The 20,963-nt window shown below is 57.5% G+C and overlaps 1 protein-coding gene across 1 annotated transcript; it reads left to right on the forward strand.

Annotated features, from left to right (window-relative positions):
- The first annotated feature begins 16,194 nt into the window (after nt 1-16,194).
- LOC101956987 (allergen Fel d 4) lies at nt 16,195-20,127 on the forward strand. The gene is made up of 7 exons (XM_021734272.3): nt 16,195-16,360; nt 17,091-17,227; nt 17,667-17,740; nt 18,478-18,585; nt 18,809-18,910; nt 19,090-19,115; nt 20,020-20,127. The coding sequence occupies exons 1-6, from the start codon at nt 16,265-16,267 to the stop codon at nt 19,113-19,115; spliced, it is 543 nt and encodes a 180-aa protein (XP_021589947.3). The 5' UTR covers nt 16,195-16,264; the 3' UTR covers nt 20,020-20,127.
- The last annotated feature ends 836 nt before the right edge of the window (nt 20,128-20,963 follow it).

Here is a 20,963-nt window from a genome sequence, read left to right on the forward strand (position 1 = left end):
CTGCGAGGTCACACTGTCACCATCCCTCAGTTCACCTCTGAACATTCCTGCCCTACAGCAGCTTCTGGGGATCCCTCACATTCAACCTGTGACAGGACACAGCCAACCTTTCCTCTTGCAAAGAAGCATCTAAACATGTGTTTCCAAGCCCCCCAGGGGCAGCCTCATGGTATCTCCTGTCCTGAGGTCCCCCAAGGGCAGTGCACCCAGGTCCTGCCTCAGGTGTGGGGTCCACAGCGTGGAACAATGCTTGGAAAATTAGCCATTTCCAAATGTTGGTCCTAGAGGCCCTCAGGAGAATCAAGCAAAAGCCCATTAACTCTTCTAAGGTCTCAGAAATCATTCAGGGCCCCCAGGAAATCCCTGCTATTTTCATGGAGAAACTCAGAGAGGCAATGAGAAAACACACCACCTGGATCCTGAGTCCACAGAAGGCCACCTACTAAAAACGGGCAAATTTATCACTCAGTCAGCCCCAGACATTCAGAGGAAGTTCCAAAAATTGGCATATGGCCCTGATCCATCTTAGATAACATCCTCCAACTTGCTACTTCCGTTTTTTTATAATAGAGATCAAGAGGAAAAGAAGGAGAAAGAGCTCAGAGACAGAAAAAGGACTGAAGCGCTGGTACTGGCTCTTAGAGGAGTAGGTTCCCAGGGTGCAGGAGGAAGACGAAATGCTCCTCAATCCACAAAAGGGACTTGTTTCCATTGCGGAAAGGAAGGACATTTCAAAAGGGATTGCCCGATAGCCAAGCGACCACCCCAAAAGCCCTGCCCTAAATGTCAAGGCAATCACTGGAGGAGGGACTGTCCTCAGGGGTGTAGGTCCTTGAAGCCAGACTCCTCCACACAGGCCTGACAGGCCCAGGTTCAACTCTGGCTCCTGTGACTCCTATCACTGCAGGTGAGCCCTGGGTATGCTTCTCCGTAGGGAGGCAAGAGGTCAACTTCCTCTTAGACACTGACGCCAGTTATTCTGTGCTCACCTCTTACCCCGACCTCTGTCCTCTAATGCTGTAACCATACAAGGGGTGTCTGGACGGCCAATCACCAGAAAGTTTACTCCCCCACGGAGTTGTGAGTGGGACAAGGTGATGTTTTCTCATGCATTTCTGATAGTCCCAGAATGTCCTACCCCTTTATTGGGAAGGGACTTACTTTCAAAACTTCGGATGTCCATTACAATGAATTTAGGACCGAGAGGACCATTATGTATAAACCCCGAAGTGTGGGCTACTGAAGGCAAAATTGGACAGGCTAAAAGTGCAGTTCCAATCAAAATAGTCTTAAAAGACCCTTCTGTCTTTCCACATCAGAGACCATGTCCCCTACGCCCAGAGGCAAAAAAGGGCTTATTGAAGAGCATTCAGAACCTTAAAAGACAGAAACTTCTAGTGCCCTGCAACAGCCCATGTAACACCCCCATTTTAGGAATTCAGAAACCCAAAAGGGAATGGCAACTCGTTCAGGACCTGAGAATGATTAACGAAGCAGCTGTTCCTCTCCACCCCATGGTTCCTAACCCATACACTGTGTTATCTGAGATTCCAGCAGCCTCTGCTTGGTTTGCTGTGTTAGATTTAAGGATGCCTTTTTCTGTATACCCTTAGACTCCCAATCACAATATCTGTTTGCCTTTGAGGAACCAGATAGCGGATCTCAACTAACTTGGACAGTATTGCCCCAAGGGTTTAGAGATAGCCCTCATTTGTTTGGCCAAACCCTAGCTAAGGATTTAACAGAGTTCAGAGATAAAACATCTCTGACTGTCCTACAATATGTAGTCAACTACTTTTGTGGCCTCTGCTCAAAAGGAATGTCAGGAAGCTACTAAAGAGCTTTTAAACTTCTTAGCTGATAAGGGTTATAAAGTCTTGAAGGAAAAAAAAAGCTCAATTGTGCCAAAAACAAGTTTAATATTTAGGATTACAGCTGTCTCAAGGAACTCGCAAGCTAGGACCAGAAAGAATAATCACCATAGGTCAGTGTCTTCTACCTCAAACCATAAGACAACTTAGAGGCTTCCTAGGGATGACTGGATGCTGTAGGCCTTGGATCCCTGGATATCCCTGGATGTGGGGAGATAGCTAAGCCTCTCTATGGCATCCTCAAAGAGACACTGCACCAAGGAACGACTTCCCTCATGTGGGAACCAGAACAGATTAAGGCCTTTAAGGCATTGAAAGGGGCCTTACTCCAAGCCCCTGCCCTCAGCTTACTCCCTGAAGAAAAATTCAACCTATTTGTCACTGAGAGAGGAGCAATAGCCCTAGGAGTGGTCACACAAAAGAAGGGACCAGCTCAACATCCAGTAGCTTATGTCAGTAAGGAGCTTGACCTAGTGTCTCCAGGATGGCCTCATTGTTTGAGGGCAGGAGCAGCGGTGGCCTTGCTAGTCCCTGAGACTATTAAAATCACCCTGGGAAGAGACCTTATAGTCTACACCTCCCATGATCTCTCAGGAATTTTAAATACAAAAGGAGAACTGTGGCTCTCAGACAATCGCCTTCTAAAATATCAAACCCTACTTTTAGAAGGACCTGTAACTCAAATAAGGACTTGCTCTAATTTAAACCCAGCTACCTTCCTCCCAGAGGAATGAGAGGGAAATCCTGAACATGACTGCCAACAAGTCCTAGCTATAAATTACTCAGCCCGAAGGACCTTCAGAACCTTCCCCTGCCCAACCCAGAGCGCACCATGTTCACAGATGGGAGTTCCTTTATGGAACAAGGAGAACACAAAGCTGGATATGCTGGGTGACCTTACATGACACCACAGAGGCACAGTCTTTGGCCCCAGGCTGGATAGGAAGATGTACTAGAGATGGACATAAAGCAGCCAGCAAACCTCCCTAATCTCAAACATAGATGGGGACGATCCATGTTTCGTTGGTATGATCATTTGGCTTCGCTGATTATCCCACAGATTGGTTTGGAAGATGTAATGTGGCATGTGGAGACTTTAAACAATTATACTCAAACTGCCCTCCATGATATCGAGGAGAGTATCTCTCTCTTTAACACTGAAATAACACTTATGAGGAAGGCCATCTTACAAAACCAGGTGGCTTTAGATGTCCTCACTACAGCTCAAGGTGGTACCTGTGCCATTATTAAAACTGAATGTTGTGTTTACATCATTGAAAATTCTGGCAATGTGACAAATATCCTTAAAGATTTACCTGCTCAGATAGAAGCCGTGTCCTCGCCAACCTTGTCATGGGAACAATGTCTTAGCTCCTGGTTCTCTGGTACTTCCTGGTGGAAAACATTGTCAGTCTCTTTGTCATCATACTCATTGGCATATTCCTGTGCTGTGGCATTTATGGCTGCATTAATCTAGTTCCAGTTCTAATGACTTCTTGCTTCTCTTGTAGACCACTTATCATTCAAATGGCCCTCCAGCCTGTTACTTCTCAGTTGAACTTCTATCATGGACCACTCGATACACCTGATTTTTAAAAAGAGGGACTCTAAATCTGCTAGCTCAACACCGTCCCCTTTCAGCTCGAAGAAGCCAGAACGGTCGTCGCCCCCTTTCCTTACAGCAGTAAGGAGTTCCCAAAATTAGAGAGGGGGAATGAAACCAGATTTAAAGATAGGTAGTTAGTGTAGTTAGGTAAATCGGGTCTAATATTGAGTAAAATGGAAAATGAAGGCCATGTTGAGAATGGAGCCAGGAAAGCAGAGCAGCACTTGGGGAAATTGAAATGTTAATGTTCCCAAGGCCCAGAGCCCATTCTAAGGAAATGTTAATGAAGCAGCTCTCAGCTTATCCGGAGGTGCTAATCAAAAGCCGCCCCAGGCCCTTCCTGCCCAGGTTACTCCTCAGGCCCATCAGCCCCTCATCTTTTCAGTCTCCTCACCTACATTCCATCACTGCAAGATAACAGAACAAAGGACAGGAACACGACAGAAATGTGGGAAAGCTGAATGAAGACTTAGCTATAAAAGAGGGAAGATCTTGCCTTCCACAGATTCCACCTCTTGGGTCCCCTTCTTCCTCGGGGAGAAGTCTTTTCTGCTGCCCTTAATAAGCTTCTACTTTCCACTCCAAACTTGCCTCGTGTTTCTCTGGTGTTAAACTTCAGCTTTGGGGAAGCAAGGACTCCCCAAAAAATTTACGGGTAAACAATGATAACAGTAGCCTCAGCTCAGTCTGCTCAGGGCTCTCAGAGCACCTGTTATTGACCTCCAAACCCCAGTCCCTCTCTGCTTGGGCTGCAGCTTGTGCCTGCTCCATGGCCACTCACCACTGGCTCCTCCTTCGGCCTCCAGAGCCGTTGTCCCCACTCCCCAAGGCCCTGCCACCTGGCTGAGGTGTCCAGGACAAAGACCCTGAGCCCCACAGCAGCTCCCAGGCCAGCCAAGGCTGTCACAGAGGGCATCAGGAGCCTGCGGACTGAGGCACCTTGCCCCAGGCTGTGGCCACTGTGTCCACCCTGTCCATGAAAGACCTGGAACAAAGACCTATTTCCCTGCCACCATCTGCGGGGAGGCTGACCACATGGCCGCTCACTCTCTGAGGGTCAGAAGGAGCCAGGCTTCTTGGGCCAGTTTCACAGCCAACATCCAAGCAGCCTGTGGCACTGAGTGTGGGGGAGGGGCGCTTCACTTCCCGTGGGGTCCACCCTTCTTCTCTCTTGTCTGTCTCGGGGCCCCTCCCTGCCCATGCCACAGGCATCCTGCATGTGTGGGTCAGAGCCTGCTGGAGAGCGTCTCCTGGGGGATTGGCCTTCAGTTTCACTGCAGCAGAATCTGAGAAACTAATGTGACTCCATTTTTTAAAAACCAGCCCCTACCTCAGAGCAAAGCCTGTCCAAGGAAGGGGGCATGGCCCTGGTCCTGGGAAAAACCCCAGAGCACTCCTAGGCACACACCCACCCTGCTGATTTGTTTGTCTGTAAATAACAGGAGAGATAGGAGCCAGGTGTCCCTGACTCAGTCAGGCTAGGTGAGGACCCATGGCAACCCCCTAGCAACTTCCAATCAGCATGAGACAGGGAAATACCTGGGATGCCAAATGACCTTCCCAGTAATTTATGGTGGTTGATTACATGTTGGGAAACCAGGTTGTTCAGCACAAACACCCCTCATGGCTTAAACCAATCAGCTCAAAGGAACCCCCTCTTGTACTAGCCAATCACCCCTACCCAACTTGTTCCCGCCAGTGAATGTGCTAATCAATGTCAAAAGTTATTGTTTGACTTTCCCGCAGTGTGGAATGATTTGCTGTGTGATGTTGTGATGCATAAAATCTCGCTGAACAAAGGACGGGGACTCACTCCCTGGGACCGCTGCGTCGGGAACAGTTGTGAGTCCAGGCTCGAGCTTGCAATAAAGACTCTTGTGTGCTTGCATCGGATTTGGCTCCTGGAGGTCTACTGGGGTCCCGTGAATCTGGCATAACAAATCCACACAGCGCTGACAGTCCCCACTGTTTCCACACACAGCTCAGCAGCGTGAAGCGCGTCCACACCGGGGCAGGCATCTCCAGCATCCACCCAGCGCACTCCTTTTCCCGGCCTGACGCCAGCCTCAGTGGTCCCCAGGATGGATGGTGCGGGGACCCCAGGGGTCCTCCAGGTTCATCACGGGGCAGCAGACATGGGAAAGCCCTCCTGTGTGGACGGGCACGGCTGCTCCTCCTGCAGCTGCCCACGGGCACTCCACTGTGCCCACCCTGGCTGTAGGCACCATGCTGCTCGGACACTGTGTGCAGGTCCTTCCTGCTGGTCATCCTGTTGGTGTGAAGCCAGGATGTTGCTGCTGGCTGGCCTGGTGACTCCACGGGACCTCAGAGGGAGGCCATGCTGCCCTCCAGGTGGCAGGCGTTAGCTCTGGGAGGACTCTGCTGGTGGCCTGTTGGGGAGGACTTGGGCACATTGCACGTGGCTTGCCCAGGGCCACCAGGGCACAACCAGCCAGACCCAGACTGGCGCTCGGGCGTCCTCTCTGCTCGCTGGCCTGGGCCGTGCCGGGGAAGCAGGCCGCGTGAATGATGCCAGAGCCCTGCCTTGCCCTTGGCTGCCTCGAAGCCCCAGGCCCTCCTGGCTCCGAGATTTCATCTGAAAGAAGCCGTGTCCAGCTTCTGCCCTGACAGGCCCCACGCCCCACCTGGTGCTCACACAGGAGGGTCCTGGGAGGGGTGGGCTCCTGGCAGGGCCAGGGGTCTCCTCCTACCTGGGCGAGCTGCTCCCCTGCCCCTCCTTCTCCCTCTGGAGTTGGACAGGCCCCGAGGGAGACGGGCTTGCCTAGTTTTGTTTTGTTTTCCTTTTTTAATGGAGTTCTACAGAATGCCACTCCTGGAAAGGGTGGACAGTGTGCCCTGAGACGCGGGCTCTGGGCACCTTCACAGGAAGCCCCCGTGACCTCTGAGAACCCTCGGGAAACGCCCTTCCAGCGGCTGGCAGGACCAGCGTTCCAGAGCTCCTTGGAAAACAGGATGTCCTACGTGTCCCCACGGCACTGCCCTGCTCCGCCTGACCCTTGGCAGAAGCTGGGCAGGAGTCAGGAGCACCAGAGCTGGAGTGGGGCCTGCTGGGCACGTTTCACATCTGGGCTGCTGCAGACACCTGTCCTGTGCCAGGTCCTTGGGCCACCCTAACAAAGCACCACACGTGGTCTTCTGGCACAGAATGTCCTGTCCCACGGTTGGGAAGCCACCGTCTGCAGCAAGGGGTCCACAGGGCCCCCCTCCCCCAGGCTCAGGGCAGTGTCCTGCTGCCTCTTCCAGCCGTGTGGCTGGTGACCCAGGACTCCCATCTCACGCTCTGTTGCCACATGGCCAACTCCCTGGGTGTGTGTGCCCTGTCCTGTTCTATAGAGTCACCGGGCCACCGATTCCAGGGTGACCTTGTCCTACTAATGAAGGTGCAAAGACCCTACATCCAAACCAGCCACCTTCCGAGGATCCGGGTAGACGTGGATCCAGGGTGACAGCTGACGGTTCTGCAAGCTACTCCCCTCAGCTGCGAACAGACGATTGCCGCGGGAACCGCACGGGGCTCAGGCAGACGGCAACTCCAGGAAGGGCCGCGGCTGGAGGCGCAGTTGGTGAAAGCCTCCTGGGGTCGGCTCTTCTCCAGGGGGACACCAAGTCCTTCATTTCCTGTCCCTCCCCCCTTGCCCAGTAACCACGCTCCACCAGCCAGCATTCCTGGAAGGTGCCCGTCCATGAGCTTTCAGCCAGGGTGGCATCCCCCTGAGGCTGTGACTAGCCCCGTGAGGAGCAGGGCCTGGGTGAGGACCTCTGGGAGGCTCTGAGCCTCCACCCTGGAGCTGACGTGGGCTGGGCACGGCCTTCATCCTTGTGTCTCCCACTCAGAGCCTGCACCTGGCATCACTGCCCCAGCCCACAGCTGGTCAGGCGAGCTCACACAGGAGGCATCCAGCCCTGCCTGAAGAGTGGCACAGGGTGGAGGGAGGTTGGGTGGGGGTGTGGCCTCTGGAACACGCCCCCACAGCAGAGCACAGTCCCAGAGAGAGCTGGGGTGCCGGCAGGAGGAGCATTCGGGGACAATGCCCACACACTGCAGGAGGTCCACGGGGCCCGGGGCTGGTGTGGGGTCTTCCTACCCTTTAGCTGATGTTCAGGGCGGTCTCCTCCTGGGCACACCCCATCACAGAGCCCAGGTGCTGCCAGCCCTTCCCCAGCCTCTGACCTTACCCTCACATGTGTCGTGGGCTACCTGGAGCTTCTCGGGCTCAGGGTGAGTGGACTAGAATGCTCCTTGGGGCAGTAGAGGAAGTGGGTCGGGCTGTACAAGATCCTAGTGGGCCTCTGTCCTAAGAGATGGTCAGTGAATGCCTGTCCACCCCTCTGCAGCAGCCTGAAGGCTTGAAAACTGTGGGGCTCTGTGTGGCCATCATGGGAGGGATGGAGGGCTCTCTCTGGGGAGGGACAGGCAGCTCATGACCCCTCCGTTGGCAGGGAAGTGGCACTCCATGCCGTGGCAGCCAGCGACCCTTCGACTGAGAACATCCTGAAAATACATGTCAAGAGTCTGCAGCCCACCCCCGGGGGCCACCTGGAGATGGTCCTGAGCAAAGGTGGGTGTGCCAGTGAGGCTCGGGGACCCTGAGCGGCTCAGCCTCGGGCCTGGTCCTGGACGGGGCAGAGGGCAGGGCTGTGCTCTGACCTGTGTTGATTGACCGTGGGTGCTCTCCCACGCCCCGGGGGTGGGGACTGGACTGCGGAAGTTCCCTGGCCCCTGGCAGCCCTGGCCCCAAAGCTCTGGGAAACTAGGTCAGTGTATGGAGAAGTCCCTTGGAGGCCAGTTGTGCTTCTGTGGGCAGCAGTTCTCCTGAGGCTGGACAGCTCTGGAGAACCCTGCCTGCCTGAAGCCAGGGGCCAACTGGGAGAAGAGAATGTGAACCCCAGGAGAGCTGCTGCCCGTGGCCACTACACTGACCTGGGGCAGGTTTGCACTGGCTCATCCTGATCTCTCCATGGCTCTGTCCAGCCTGGCCACCTACCAGGCCTTAGGTGCCCAGCGGCTGTCCTGGAGTCTGCTCCCTGGGATACCCTCCTGTGGCTTTAGTTTCCTTCACATGGTGTCTGCACGTGAAACTCACAGACCTGGCCTCTTTCTAGGGAGGGTGACAGGCGCGTTGAGAAGGGACTCATGGCCGAGAGAACCAAGAACCTTGCTGAGTTCAACATCAGCTGTGCATGGGGTCGGGCGGCTCAGGCCCATCTGAGCACTCACGGGATGGGGACTAGAGCCTGTGTCCAGCCCCGCAGTGCTAAGGCACAGGGCAATGCTAACCTTGTCATTGTGACCTGCCTCCACTGGGCTCCTTGTGGGTGGATCTAACTCCCACAGCCAGGGCCCAGCTGCTCCCTGACCCCTGGGTAGCACCCTCAGCTGAGCTCTGCAGGTGTCCGTGGCTCTCAGCCACCAGCCGCTCTGCCCTCCCACCACTGTCCCCATCTCTGGCTTTCCCTGGGAGAGGCCTGCCCACTCCAGCCGGGCTCCCCTAACCCACCAGATCTCTTTCTGACTCTGGGACTCATCAGCCCATCCAGGAACCCTGGGCCTCCTTCTCCTGGTCCCTCCCTCCCTCCAGCTGGGAGGAGGGTGCTTCCCCTCTATCAGGTCCTCTCCTCCCCACCCAGGGACTTTCTGTGCCTGCCCTGCCCCAGCCTACCTCATGCAACCCCTCCTGGCACACACTGCCACACGGAGACACCTGGAGACACGGTTGCCACCATGTCAGGCCCCAGCGTCACCTGCCATGAGGGTGTGGCTCAGCACCCCTGGCCTAGGCCAGAGCCCCACCTCCTGCAGCTGGTCTCTCCACCCCTAGAGCCCTAGTTCCACTGTGCCCCCCACGAGGGTGCTGGGAAGAACTCCCCACCCCAGGCGGGCGTGACTGCCGCACGGCCCAGAATATGAGGGGCGGAAACGCTTGGCCAGGCGAGGAACCGGGGCCAGGAGCCCTCAGACCCGGGCGGTCGCTGGCCATGGGGCGGGGGGCCCACTGCTCTGTGAGGTCTGGCCAGCACCCAGCCTCCTGCAGGAGGGAAGGGTCTGGGATCCCTGGGCCCTGTCTTCCTCTCTAGAAATGGACAGGACAAGGCTTTCCTGCTGCACACTGACTGGAAGCTCCCTATCCCTCTGCCTAGAAAACACCATCACCCCAAGCGGAGCCTGACCTGCCAGTACCTGGGTGTGTCCCAAGTCCCTGGTCCTTGCAGGAAATGGCACCCAAGGGGTCATGGCTGGGGGTCCTCCCCATGCACTGTGGGTGGGTGTGTGCATGGTCAATGCCCACTCTGTCCTGGGCCCAGGAGTCCCTTCCCCAGGAGACCAGGAGTCCTGTGGAGGACAGAGCTGGGCTGAGGGGCAGCCACTGTCACCTGGGGGGGCTGGGTGTCGCAGCAGAAGCCATGGGAGAGGCGACGGTGGTGACAGGGGTCTGTGAGGCCTGGGCAGGGGGAAGACACGCTCCTGGGGGTGAGGCAGGTGTGCATGGGGCCGGCTGAGGACGCATCACAGGCCACCACAGGCCAGTGACCTTCCTTGTGGGACTGCTGGCCTTCTCACCCCGTGAGAAGCTGGTATGTGTGCAAGGGCCCTCAGGCTGCAGAGAGCCAGGCAAGGTGGCCTGCTCCTCGTCACCGTGGCCGGGCCACAGGGGTTCCCAGGTCCCCATGTGGACCACCCACTCACTGTCCAGGCAGGGGCTGAGGGTGAGCAGCGGGCACAGAGCACCTGTGAGCCTGCACCTCACTGACCTGCCACCCTGAGCGCCCAGCCTCCTTCTCCAGAGTGCTGCCCAGCATCCCTGCAGCCCCAGAGCCCGCTCCCCGCAGGCCCAGGCCCAGCCCGGACCCCGCCCCACAGACAGGACCACGAAGGCCCAAGGTCGTGGAGAAGTTCCACAGAGTGCTCCAGAGCTGTCCCAGCCCGTGGGGTCTTCCTGGACTGTCCCAGGGGGAGGTAGACCCAGGCCACCCCAGCTCTGGGTGCAGCCCTCTGCCCCTCAGCAGGAAGCCAGGGCATCCGAATCCACTGCTGGTCCCCCAGGAGCAGGGCAGCACCCTCTGTCCTGCGGGCTCTCCCAGTTCTGCCGGCCTCCCAGGTGGGGTGGGTGGGTGCAGGACTCCCCCAGGGGTGCCGCCTCCCTCCCCTGAGCCCCAGACCCTCCCCCGGGCTGCTGAGCCCCCACCACATCTCTTGTCCCCTGACCGCCTGTTGCCCTTCCTCTACAGAGCAGTGCTGCGTCTGGGGAGCTCCTGTGGGTCCTGCCCCCAGGGCCTGGCATGCCCACCTGGGTCCCCAGACGCCCCTCGGTCCTCAGGCAGGTGTCCCTGCAGGATGGGCGGGATCTTGGGTGCTGGAGAAGCACCATTGTCCTTTGTACTGCCCTTTTCCAAGACCTCACCTCATGGTCCTGGGCTCTTGCTGAGTCAGGCCGCTCCTCTGGGCATGGACCTGGGTTAGGGTGGAGGGCTGGGCAGGGCTGGCCTGGGAGGGACAGACCTTAAACCTGGGGCTGAGAGGCCCTCTGGCACAGGGAGGGCCCCTCGCCCTAGCCAGGAGGCACTGGCCAGAGTCTGCAGATTCTCAGCATCATGGGGACCCCATGATCGCCTCAAGTCCAGGATCTTGGCCTCAGTGTGGAGAGACAGCATCACCCCTGTCAGAGAGTAGGAGGCCTGATGTCCCAGGCTGCAGCTGGCTGAACCCCTCTTCCTGGGCCCAGGACCCTCCCAGGGTTACCCTGGGGCCCCTGCTCTGAGCCAATCAGTAAAGCAGTGAGACTTGCCTTTGCCTTTCCTGCCGATGGACGTGGGCAGAGCCGGGGCTTCGGGTCATGGCTTCTGTGTATTAGGCTCACATATATGGGGACAAGACACTTGTTGGGTGGCTTTCGTGGAGGCAGACACTGTGGAGAAACTTGTCTTTAAGTTTTAGTTTTGGCCGTCAGGTATGGGAAAGGACGTGCAGGGCAGCCTGAAGCCCGTCCGCTGGTCTTGATCACTCTGATTGGCTGGAGAAGCACAAGGCTCCCCATACAGGATCTAAACCCTAATGTCTCCCAGAGGCCCACCTCCAAATGCTCCACATCACATTACGACTTCAACATGTTAATTTTAGGGAGACACAGACCAGTCGGTCCACAGCTGCTGCTAAGGACAGGGACCTCAAGGACATCCTCTCATTCATCATAGGGCAGAAAGTTCCTGCCAGGGCAATAACAAGAAAATAAAATAAAAAGCCTGTGGGTCTGAAAGGAAGAATAAAACTATGTGTATTTGCAGATGAGATGATTGAATGTGCAGAAAAAGAAGACTTTTTAAAAACTACCAGAACTAATAAATGAATGCACCAAGTTGGCAGGATATAAGATAAAGATACAAAACTCAATTGCTTTTCTACCACTAGCAATGGGCATGTGGACACTGAAATTTAAAACACAATACCACTTACACTTAGAAAAAATGAGTGTAAATTAAATGTAGATTAGATTGCACAGGCTTTATCTGCTGAAGGGTACACAATCCTGACACAATAAAGAAAGATCTAGTAAAGATGTCCATTCTCCCAAAATTGACATACAGGTTCAATTAAATTATTGTCAAATACCTAGCAAGATTTTCGGAGACATCGATAAAAATTATTCTAAGATTCATGTGGAAAAGCAAAAAACTAGATTTACTAAAATAATTTTGAAAAAGAACAAAAAGGGAGGAGTCAACTTATCAAATTTGAAGAGTTATAAATCTGGTTATCCAGATTGGGTGATATAAGCAGAGACATAGGCACACGATCCGGGAGTGGCATAGAGAGCCCAGAACCAAGTCCACACAAATCTGCCAGCCAGTTTTTGACAAAGGCACAAAAGCAATTCAATTCAGGACAGATGGCTTTCTCAAGAAATAGTGTGATTTCACAACCCCAGGCAAAAGAAGGAACAGAGGGAGGGGGAGCGGAGGGGGGAGGAAAGGAAAGAAAAGGACTTGAATCCAAGTCTCCCACCTTGTAAAGGTCTAGTGAAGACTGGGCCTAAGGCTAAATGCGAAACATGAGGCTTATGATTTTAATAAGAAGACAGGAAAACACCACCAGAATCTACAGTTGGTAAAGAGCTTTTATTTGGCACCAAACACACAATTCATAAAGTCAAAAAGTTGAAAAATCATATTTGAACAAAATTTTTAAAAATTGCTCAGCAAAAGACTCTGTGAAGAGGACGAAAAGACACAGATGGGGGTGAGATGCTTGCAGGTGACACACCTGGTCAAGGGTGGGGATCAGATGGAGGTAAGATGCCTACAGGTGACACACCTGGCCAAAGGCGTGTCTAGGATATATAAAGTACTTGAATTCAACAATAGAAAAAATGAAGAACCAATTAGGAAATGGACAACAGATTTGAAGAGACATTTCCCAAAAGACTATTCAGACAGCAGATTAGCACAGGAAAAAGTGCTCAACATTATCAGCCATTAGGAAAATTAAATGTCATCGACATCCGTCAGGACGACAAGGGCCAGGAAGAGTGGCTCGCCTGGTGCTGTAGACGCCCGTCCGGTGGGAGGCAGCACAGCCACTGGGGACAGAGCTTGGCGGGTTTTCCCCAGCGCAGCATGCTCGGCCACGCCCCCAGCAGGGCCCTCCTTACGCTTCTTCCAGAGAGAGCAGAATCTGTGTTCACCAGAACCCCATGCACAGGGGTGGACATCAGCTCTTCCTGGAGCTGACGCTGGAGGCAAGGCTGAGGTCTTCCAGCAGGTGGTCCGTTGGACGGATGGGGGGGGGTGCATGCACACCATGGGGGGCTACTCAGCAATGAGGAGAAGACACTTCCTACGTGCACAAATCCACTGGCTCTCTAGGGAATAGCAGTGGTCGAGGGACCATTCCCAAAGGTTCCGCACTGTGTGATTCCATCTACAGAACATTGTTGAGTGACACAGTACAGACAGGAACAGAGCCAGGAGGGAGCGGCGTGGCCGCTGGCGGGCAGCAGGGGGCGCTTGCGTAGACGTGTTCTTCTAGCATCCCTCCCCAGCGTCCATCCGTAACTGTAACTCGGTGCTGAAGCTGCACGGTGTGTGGGGGAGGTCACCGCAGGCCAGCTGAGGAGGTCGGCAGGATGCCTCTGTACCACTTCTTACAAGTGCATGCGAGTCTACGACTTCTTTAAGACAAAACTTGGATGTTTTTAAGCAGCGGAAGGATCCTAAAAGATGCAGATCCACCCTGTCACAGATTGGAGGACACAACTGACTCTGTATCAGGCTGTGCAGGGCAGACAGCGCCTGTTGGCAGAGAATCCTGTGTAACTTCGTTAATGTGGCTTCTGCGGTCCTCCCCTGGGGTGGGATGTTAATCCTGGGGCCAGTAGGATAAACGGTACGGCGGAGTTCTGTTCTGTGTTTGCAGTTCTTCTCTGAGTCTTTAAATCATCTCAAAATAAAGTCTTTTTTTTTTTTTTGTTTCTCACATGGGCAAGATATTTGAACAGGAACTTCACCAGGTGAGAGGCAAATGACAAGCAGGTGAAGGAAGCTCAGAACCCTGAGGAATGCAGATCAAAACCACCGAGAGGCCACCAGAAGCTATCGGAATAGCTGGAAGTTCACAGTGTCATCATCTCCCTGTGTAAGTAGACGGGTTTTTCTAGCTCTCTTGATGATGCTCCTCAGAGGGACCAGTGTGGCTTCTGAAAAGCCACCACCCGGCACCTCAGGGGAGAGGGGTCCCCGGCGCTCACAGCCCCGGCAAGGAGAAGGCCAGGGGGCAGCTTTCCTGAGCCTTGGTGCTCTGGATCCAGAGGACTGAATCCAATGCAGAAGCCCACTCCTAGCAGGTATGTGCTGGCGCTCATGAGGATGGACACAGCACGCCATGCCCCAGGATGGCCACTTGGTGGAGCCCAAGGCCTCTTATTACATCAAAGTGCCCTGGGAAAATTTGGTCGGAATTTTACAGAAATACTGGTGGGCGTTTCGTCGGCTGCTGTCATCTGTCGTGGTGGCCAGGAGAGCTGTGGCTGGCAGGGGCCCGAGTCCACCTGCAGGACCACGGGCACTTTCACAGCCCACCTGCAGCACATGTGGCCACCTGCTCTCCTCCCCAGAGAGTTAGCAACTAAAACCAGATGTACAACAGTGAGGACTCTACCAGCTCACGCTTCCTCTGCTGGCCTCAGGCTGATGCTGTCCCCGGGTGTCCAGGGGCAGCTCTGCCAGCCTTGCTCACACCTTGGGGGATGCTGTTGAGGACATTTCTGGACTTCCAGGTGCCTGTGGCCATTTCTACAGCCTTCCAAGCATCTTTAGCTCCCTCCTGTGCAGAGGCAGATGAGTGCACGAGGGATACAAGTCCTTGACGGGGGACGGTAAAGACGGTGTCCTGGGGCCCCGCATCCTGTTCCTCTCCTGGCAACCTACCCTCTGCCCCGGCACAACCCGGCTACAGGCGTGACAGTACACACTCACACAAACGGAACTATGTGCATGCACGGGCACACTCACGCTCACTCTCACATGTGTGCACACTCGGGCACAGGCGCTCACAGGCACGCTTATGCACACACACGCCACGTGATCCAGCAGCGGCTGCAGCTGGCCTCCCCACCCCACATGGGACAGGAAGCCCAAGGGCCAGCAGTGAGAGCCAGAAGGAGTCCCCGGGGGCTCATGGCACAGCAAGCCATTGCACCCGGTCCCCGCTGCCCCCAGCCCCCCCTGGCCTGTCCATCATCTGGGCGTATGATCCCATGACCAGCAGACCATCCTCCAGCTGCCCCATGAGCAGCCACGTGCTTCTCCCACCGGCGGCCTGCACCTGAGATGACTCCGAGTTCTCGGCCAGCGTAATCCTTTTTGTCTCGCCAGCTAAGCAGCTCGGCCTCCTTACGTTGGTAAGGAGCTGGGCCAAGCCGGATACGTGGCCTCTGTTCCGCAGGGCTTTCATGGGCTCCCGTGGCCACAGAGGGCAGGGCTCAGAGGACCGACCCTTGAAGCATGTCCTCTCCCTGGCTCAGCACAACCCCGGTCAGGTCCTGGCCTCTCCCAGCCCCTCGCAGGTCACATGGAGCCTGGAGTCCTGGCATTGGGAGTGGGCACCAGCATGAGGCCAGCACCAGGGCCAGCCACACAGAGTAGCCAGCCCAAAGCAGGGCAAGGCCAGCCTCAGCTGTCCCATGTCCAGCTGCTGTGCCCCAAAGTGCCCCAGAGGCCCGGGTTGCCCCAGAGCCCACCTCCACACAGAGACCCATAAAGCAACGCAGTCACTCAGGGTGGGGGTTGGGACTGAGGGCCCGAGGCCCCCCAGGAAGCTCTACAGCCCTCAACTTGGGGATCCCAGCCCCCAGGGGAAGCGGGGCATCTCCAGAAGAGGGGTGCCACCCCCACTCCTACCAACGGCCTGTGGTGCTGAGGCTGCAGGGCCCTCAGCCCTGTGAGCCCACTGGAGCCCCGGATGTGCCCAGGCCACCACAAAGGCCTCTCAGTCCAGGAGCCAAGTGGCCCTGGAGGCCTGGCCCAGAGCCCCTGTCAAGACCTTTTCAGAGGAAGCAGCTCATGGCCCAGGGCTGGCAGCGACCGTCTCCAAACTCCCGTTGTGCAAACACGCTGGTTCCGGTGGATGGTGCAAGGAGGGGGCGAGGCAGCAGGGGGCTGTTCCCTCTGGCCCTGGCCCTGGCCCTGGCCCTGGAGCAGTATATATGCAACAGAGCAGGGCTGTCCACACCGCATCCAGCAATCTGTGTCCCGAACGGAACAGCCACACAGGGCCATGACGCTGCTGCTGCTCAGCCTCTGGCTGGGCCTCGCCTGGGCCCAGCAGGACCAAAGCCTGGTACCTGTGCAACCCGGCTTCCACCCTGAACAGGTGCTCTTGGGGGCCGGAGGGAGGGGTGGAGGGCACCCCCATCCCTGAGGCTGCTCCTGGGCCCCTTGTACCCCAATACCCCCAGTGTACACCCCAATGATCACAGCCTCTTGCACACCCTGACACTCCTCAGCACAGCCAGTGATCACCCGTGTCACACAGGAAGACACCAAGCTCCATGCCCCCCACAGCTGGGAGGCAGCAGACCAGTGGGTCTGAGCCAGCCTCAGCATTGAGAACCCACAGGGACAGTAGTGTCCTTCCAGAGGCCGGGAGCTCTGGGACAGTGACCCCTCACTGCTCTGGGTTCCCTCAGGGTGTGTGGCCACCTGGGAGCCCATCACAGTGTCCAGCCCCCAGGAGGGCTGCAAGCCTGGGGCCTGAACAAGAAGGACGGGACCCTTAGGCCAGAGCTCTCCACCACGTGTCCCATTGCACACGGCCCCACGGCCTCTGTGTGAGAGGACTCCCCACTCTGCCAGGGGCTGGGGTGCAGGCACCACGCCTGCCCGTCAGCATCGCCATGGCCAACACTACACTGGCCAGCCTGGCTGGGTTGGGGGCAGAGTCGCAGCCCTCAAGCCCTATCAGCATGAGGTCTGAGATAAGGTGGGTCTGCACCCTGCCCCCCTCCGGGGCAACCCTGCCCCTGCCCACTGCTGCAACCAGGCGCCAGGGAAGAAGGCTCCCCAGGACCACCAGGGTGAGGACAGGGCCTTGCTGCCTGCAGGTGGAGGGGCCCTGGCACACCGTCAAGCTCGGCGCCACCGACCCGTCTGTTATTGAGGAAGGAGGCTCCTACCTGTGTTCCATGTCTGGCATCAAACTCCTGGAGGACGGAGACCTGAACATCACCTACTTCCACAGGCGAGGGGCTGGGGCTTGTCCTTGGCATGACCCCTTCTCCCATCCTGGCTCCGCCCGGCCACATCCCAACCCCTCTCCCCAGGGCTTCCCAGCTGCTCACAGCTCAACCTCCCGCCCCCGACACCCCACCCAGGAGGACCCCCAAACACTGCTGGTCCTCTGGGCCACTCTCCTGGAGGGTATATGGTGTCCATAGCTCCATCTGGGAAAACCCAGGCCAGCAACTGGCTCCTGCTCCAGGTGCCCTTGGGGGGACCCAGGTCCAGCTGGCATGTCTCAGGAAACCTGCTGTGTAAGACTGGGTGTGGCTCAGCGGTAGAGCTTGCCTGGTGTGCAGGGGCCCTGGGCTCCATCCCTTGAACACAGGAGGGAGGGAGGGAGGGAGGGAGGGAGAGAGAGGGAGAGAGGGGGAAGGAGGGAGGACGTTGCTCTCTTTTAGGAAAGATGGAAAGTGCGTGCAGGAATTCTACATTGGGAAGAAGACCAACACACCCGGCCGCTACACTTTTGAGTGTGAGTCAAAGTGCCCCACGGCTTGCCAGGGGTTGGCCATGAGCAGGTACAAAGGCAACTGGCAGGAATATTCTGGAAGAGGTGGGGAGTGGGTGAAGGGGGAGGTGCCCCCACAGCCCAGTAGCCACCCCTCTGAGTTTCAAAATTGCAGAGCGGCAGCCCCTACTCTTCCCTTGTGCCATGGTTCCTCATGGACTGCCGGCCCTTCTGGGCCCTCCCCCAGGCTCCAGCTGGAGGGAGGAGATGGAGAGAACGGCTCTGGCGCTTCCTTGCCCAGGCCCTGGGGTGCGGCTAACACTTCCCCCCGTGAACGTAGGTCCCAAAGCACAAAGGAACGTTTGTGAGGCGGGGGCAGGTCATCTAGGGACAGAGGGTACTAGCCTGAGCCCTGGAGGGGAGGGCGCGGAGCTGAGCGGTGCCTGATGGACAGGCTGCATCTAGCATTTGCCGAGCTGGAGCCTGGCAGGAGGCATAGACAGCTCTGTCAAGACTGGGGAGTCCTGGCCCCCCTTCCCCCTGCGCTGCCCTCCCTGCCTCCTGCCCCAGAGAGAGACTGAGACAATGACACAGAGACACAGAGCTTGACGGAGTCCGTGGTCTGGGTGGCAGGGTCCTGGGCTGTGGCCAGCCAGTCAATGCTGAGCGATGGGCAGGCTGAGCCCTTGGGGGAGGCGCGGGTGCTGGCGGCAGGGTGCCTAGACCCAGCAGGCCTTGTGCCATCCTGGTTTCTGTTGCAGACCAAGGTAAAAACTTCCTCACCTTCGTGGCTGTAGGCGATGGCTTCCTCATCATGGACCTGGAGAAGCGCCGTGAAGCGGGTGCTCTCATCGTGGTGGAGCTCCACGGTAGGTGCCAGCCCCATCCCACCCGGACAGCGGAAGAAGCGCATGTCTCAGGACAGGGCGGGGAGACCTGGGGTCCTGGCTGGACGGCAGGCCGCAGAGGGCAGCGGGGCTCAGGGCTGGAGGCTCCCCCAGGGGCTGCCCCAGGGCCCTCCTTGCTGGCCTCCAGCGGGTTCCAAGAGGTTGCAGTCCCCTGTGACTGGGTGTTTGACTCCGGGGGCTGCAGGCAGGACCTTCCTGGTGAACGAGGTGGGGCAGGAGGCGTACAGGAAGCACACGCTCAGGAGAGGTATCCAGCCAGACAACATTGTGGAACTGTCTGCTCACGGTAAGCCACCTCGGCAGGTGCCACTTCTCACAGGGACTGGAACACGCTGGCCAGGGTAAACCCCCCCGTAGGAAGTCCTCCCTGGGGCCAGAGAGGGCAGTGGGCAGGAGGAGGGGTCCGCATGGGCTGGGATAGCCTCATCTGGGGTCAGTAACCTCTGCTCCCTCTTTGGTCTGCAGCAAGATGCACCTCCCTGGGGTCCTAGGTGAGTAGACACCTGCCTGTCCCCTGTCTTTACTGCCACCAGTTCTGGCAGGTGGCTTTCTCTGGGGACCACCCTGCCCAGTGCAGCCCCTAGTCCACTGGGCTATGCTTGCTAAGAGGCTGTGTTCTGGGACCCAGACTGAGTCAGAACATAGGGTGGACCTAGGCCAGTCCAGAGGAGCTGGGCCCCTCTTCAGAAGCCCAGCTTGGGATCTCAGGATGGGCCAAGCTTCCAGCCACCCAGGAGAAGGGAGGTTCGCCCCTGGCCTCAGCCTCCCTGTTCCTCATCTGCAGTCACCCCTTTCCTGCCCACCCCTGTACACACACACCACGGTGCACACACACCACAGTGAGCGTGCACACACACACACTCCCGGCCACTCCCTGGCTCATCCTGTGCTTGGCCCAGTGCTCCCTGCATCCTGGTGCCCCTTATAGCTCTGCCGAGCACAGTCAGCCCCTCATCCCTCCAGGGCCCCGCTGGGTCCTCCCCTGCACCCAGGGCAGGATGCCTCCCCACACCCTGCCTTCTGGCTCGTTAGGCAGGCTCCCAGGCCAGGGTTGAGGCTGTCTCAGTGGCTTGAGGATGTGGGGGGATACCCAGGAATCGCCACTCAAGACCAGGGACCGGAGGCTCAGCGCCTGTGACCTGGAGGCCTGGCCTAGTGTAGGGGGTTCGAGGCAGAGGCCCGTGAGGCTCCAGGGGTGTAGGAGCTTGGCTTCTTGCTCAGCCGTGGGGTATGCAGGGCCTGGGGAACGAGGCTACAGGGCCATGCAGAGAGGGGACAGACCCAGGGAACCCCCCCTATCCTGACCCAGGAGCCAAGTGCTCCCCTAGACCGTGGGCGGGGTGGGGGGGTGTCCTGCTGGGCCGGAGATCAGCAGCAAAGCATCTGGCTTTCCAGGGCTCCTTGTGTGCAGCCCAGAGCCAGCGTTCCTGTGGCCCCGTTTCTGGATGCCTCCTGACCTGCGCCCTTCCCCCCCCCCCTACAATAAACCAGTCCTGCATCTGTCTGGGGCTTCTTGTGTCCAGAGGCCAGCCGGGCTCTTTTCTGCTCAGAGGAGGGACCTCCCTGGGCAGAGGGAGGTGTGGTGGAGAGCAGAGCTTCTTCATCCCTGGAAACAGCCCCTGGGGCACAGGCAGGGTTCCCAGAGGCAGAATCCCACACCAAGGGCAGCAGCTGGGTTTTGGAGGGGCCACAGGGTGTGCCAGGCCCCCCAGGCCCTGGTGATCCCATTCAGACCCAAAGGAGTCCCCCACCCCCACCCCGTCTGCATCCATCCTCCTGAGCCCATAACTTAGGCTGAGTGTTGCTGTGGCCAGAGGAGGGAGGGAGGGGCCAGATTGCTCCACCCCACCAAGTCCCTCCAGGGCCTCCCAGAGTGGCCAGTACAGGGGGACGCTCCCTGGGCCTGGGAAGCATGGTCAGGATGCAGAGAGCTGCGGGCCACTCTCCAGGGGCCCTCGAGCACAGCGCGCTCAGCCCACAGGGCAGGTGGGAGTGTGCCACTCAGGCGCTGTCTCCAGCTGTGGGAGGCAGGCCCTGCCGTGTCCTCGTCCAGCTCCCAAGGCCTGAGCCAACGGTGTCTGTGGCCGGGAGTGGGAGGCCACCCCACCTGCCAGCCCAGCCCCAAGCCAAGGATGACCTCGGGGGGCTGTCCCCACCCCAGAGGGCCCAGTTTCTGCCTCACAGAAAGCCCCAGGAGGGCCCTGCTGGTCAGACCAGGCCTGCTCTGACTGGTGACCCCTTCATGCCACACCAAAGCTGGTGGGAAGTTCTCTTTACCCCAAACTCCCAGGACAGGTGCTGGGCAAGTGCCTAGCACAGGTCAGCCAACTCTACCCTCC

This window comes from Ictidomys tridecemlineatus, chromosome 4 (assembly GCF_052094955.1).
Source record: "Ictidomys tridecemlineatus isolate mIctTri1 chromosome 4, mIctTri1.hap1, whole genome shotgun sequence".
In the NCBI taxonomy this organism is placed as follows: Eukaryota; Metazoa; Chordata; class Mammalia; order Rodentia; family Sciuridae; genus Ictidomys; species Ictidomys tridecemlineatus.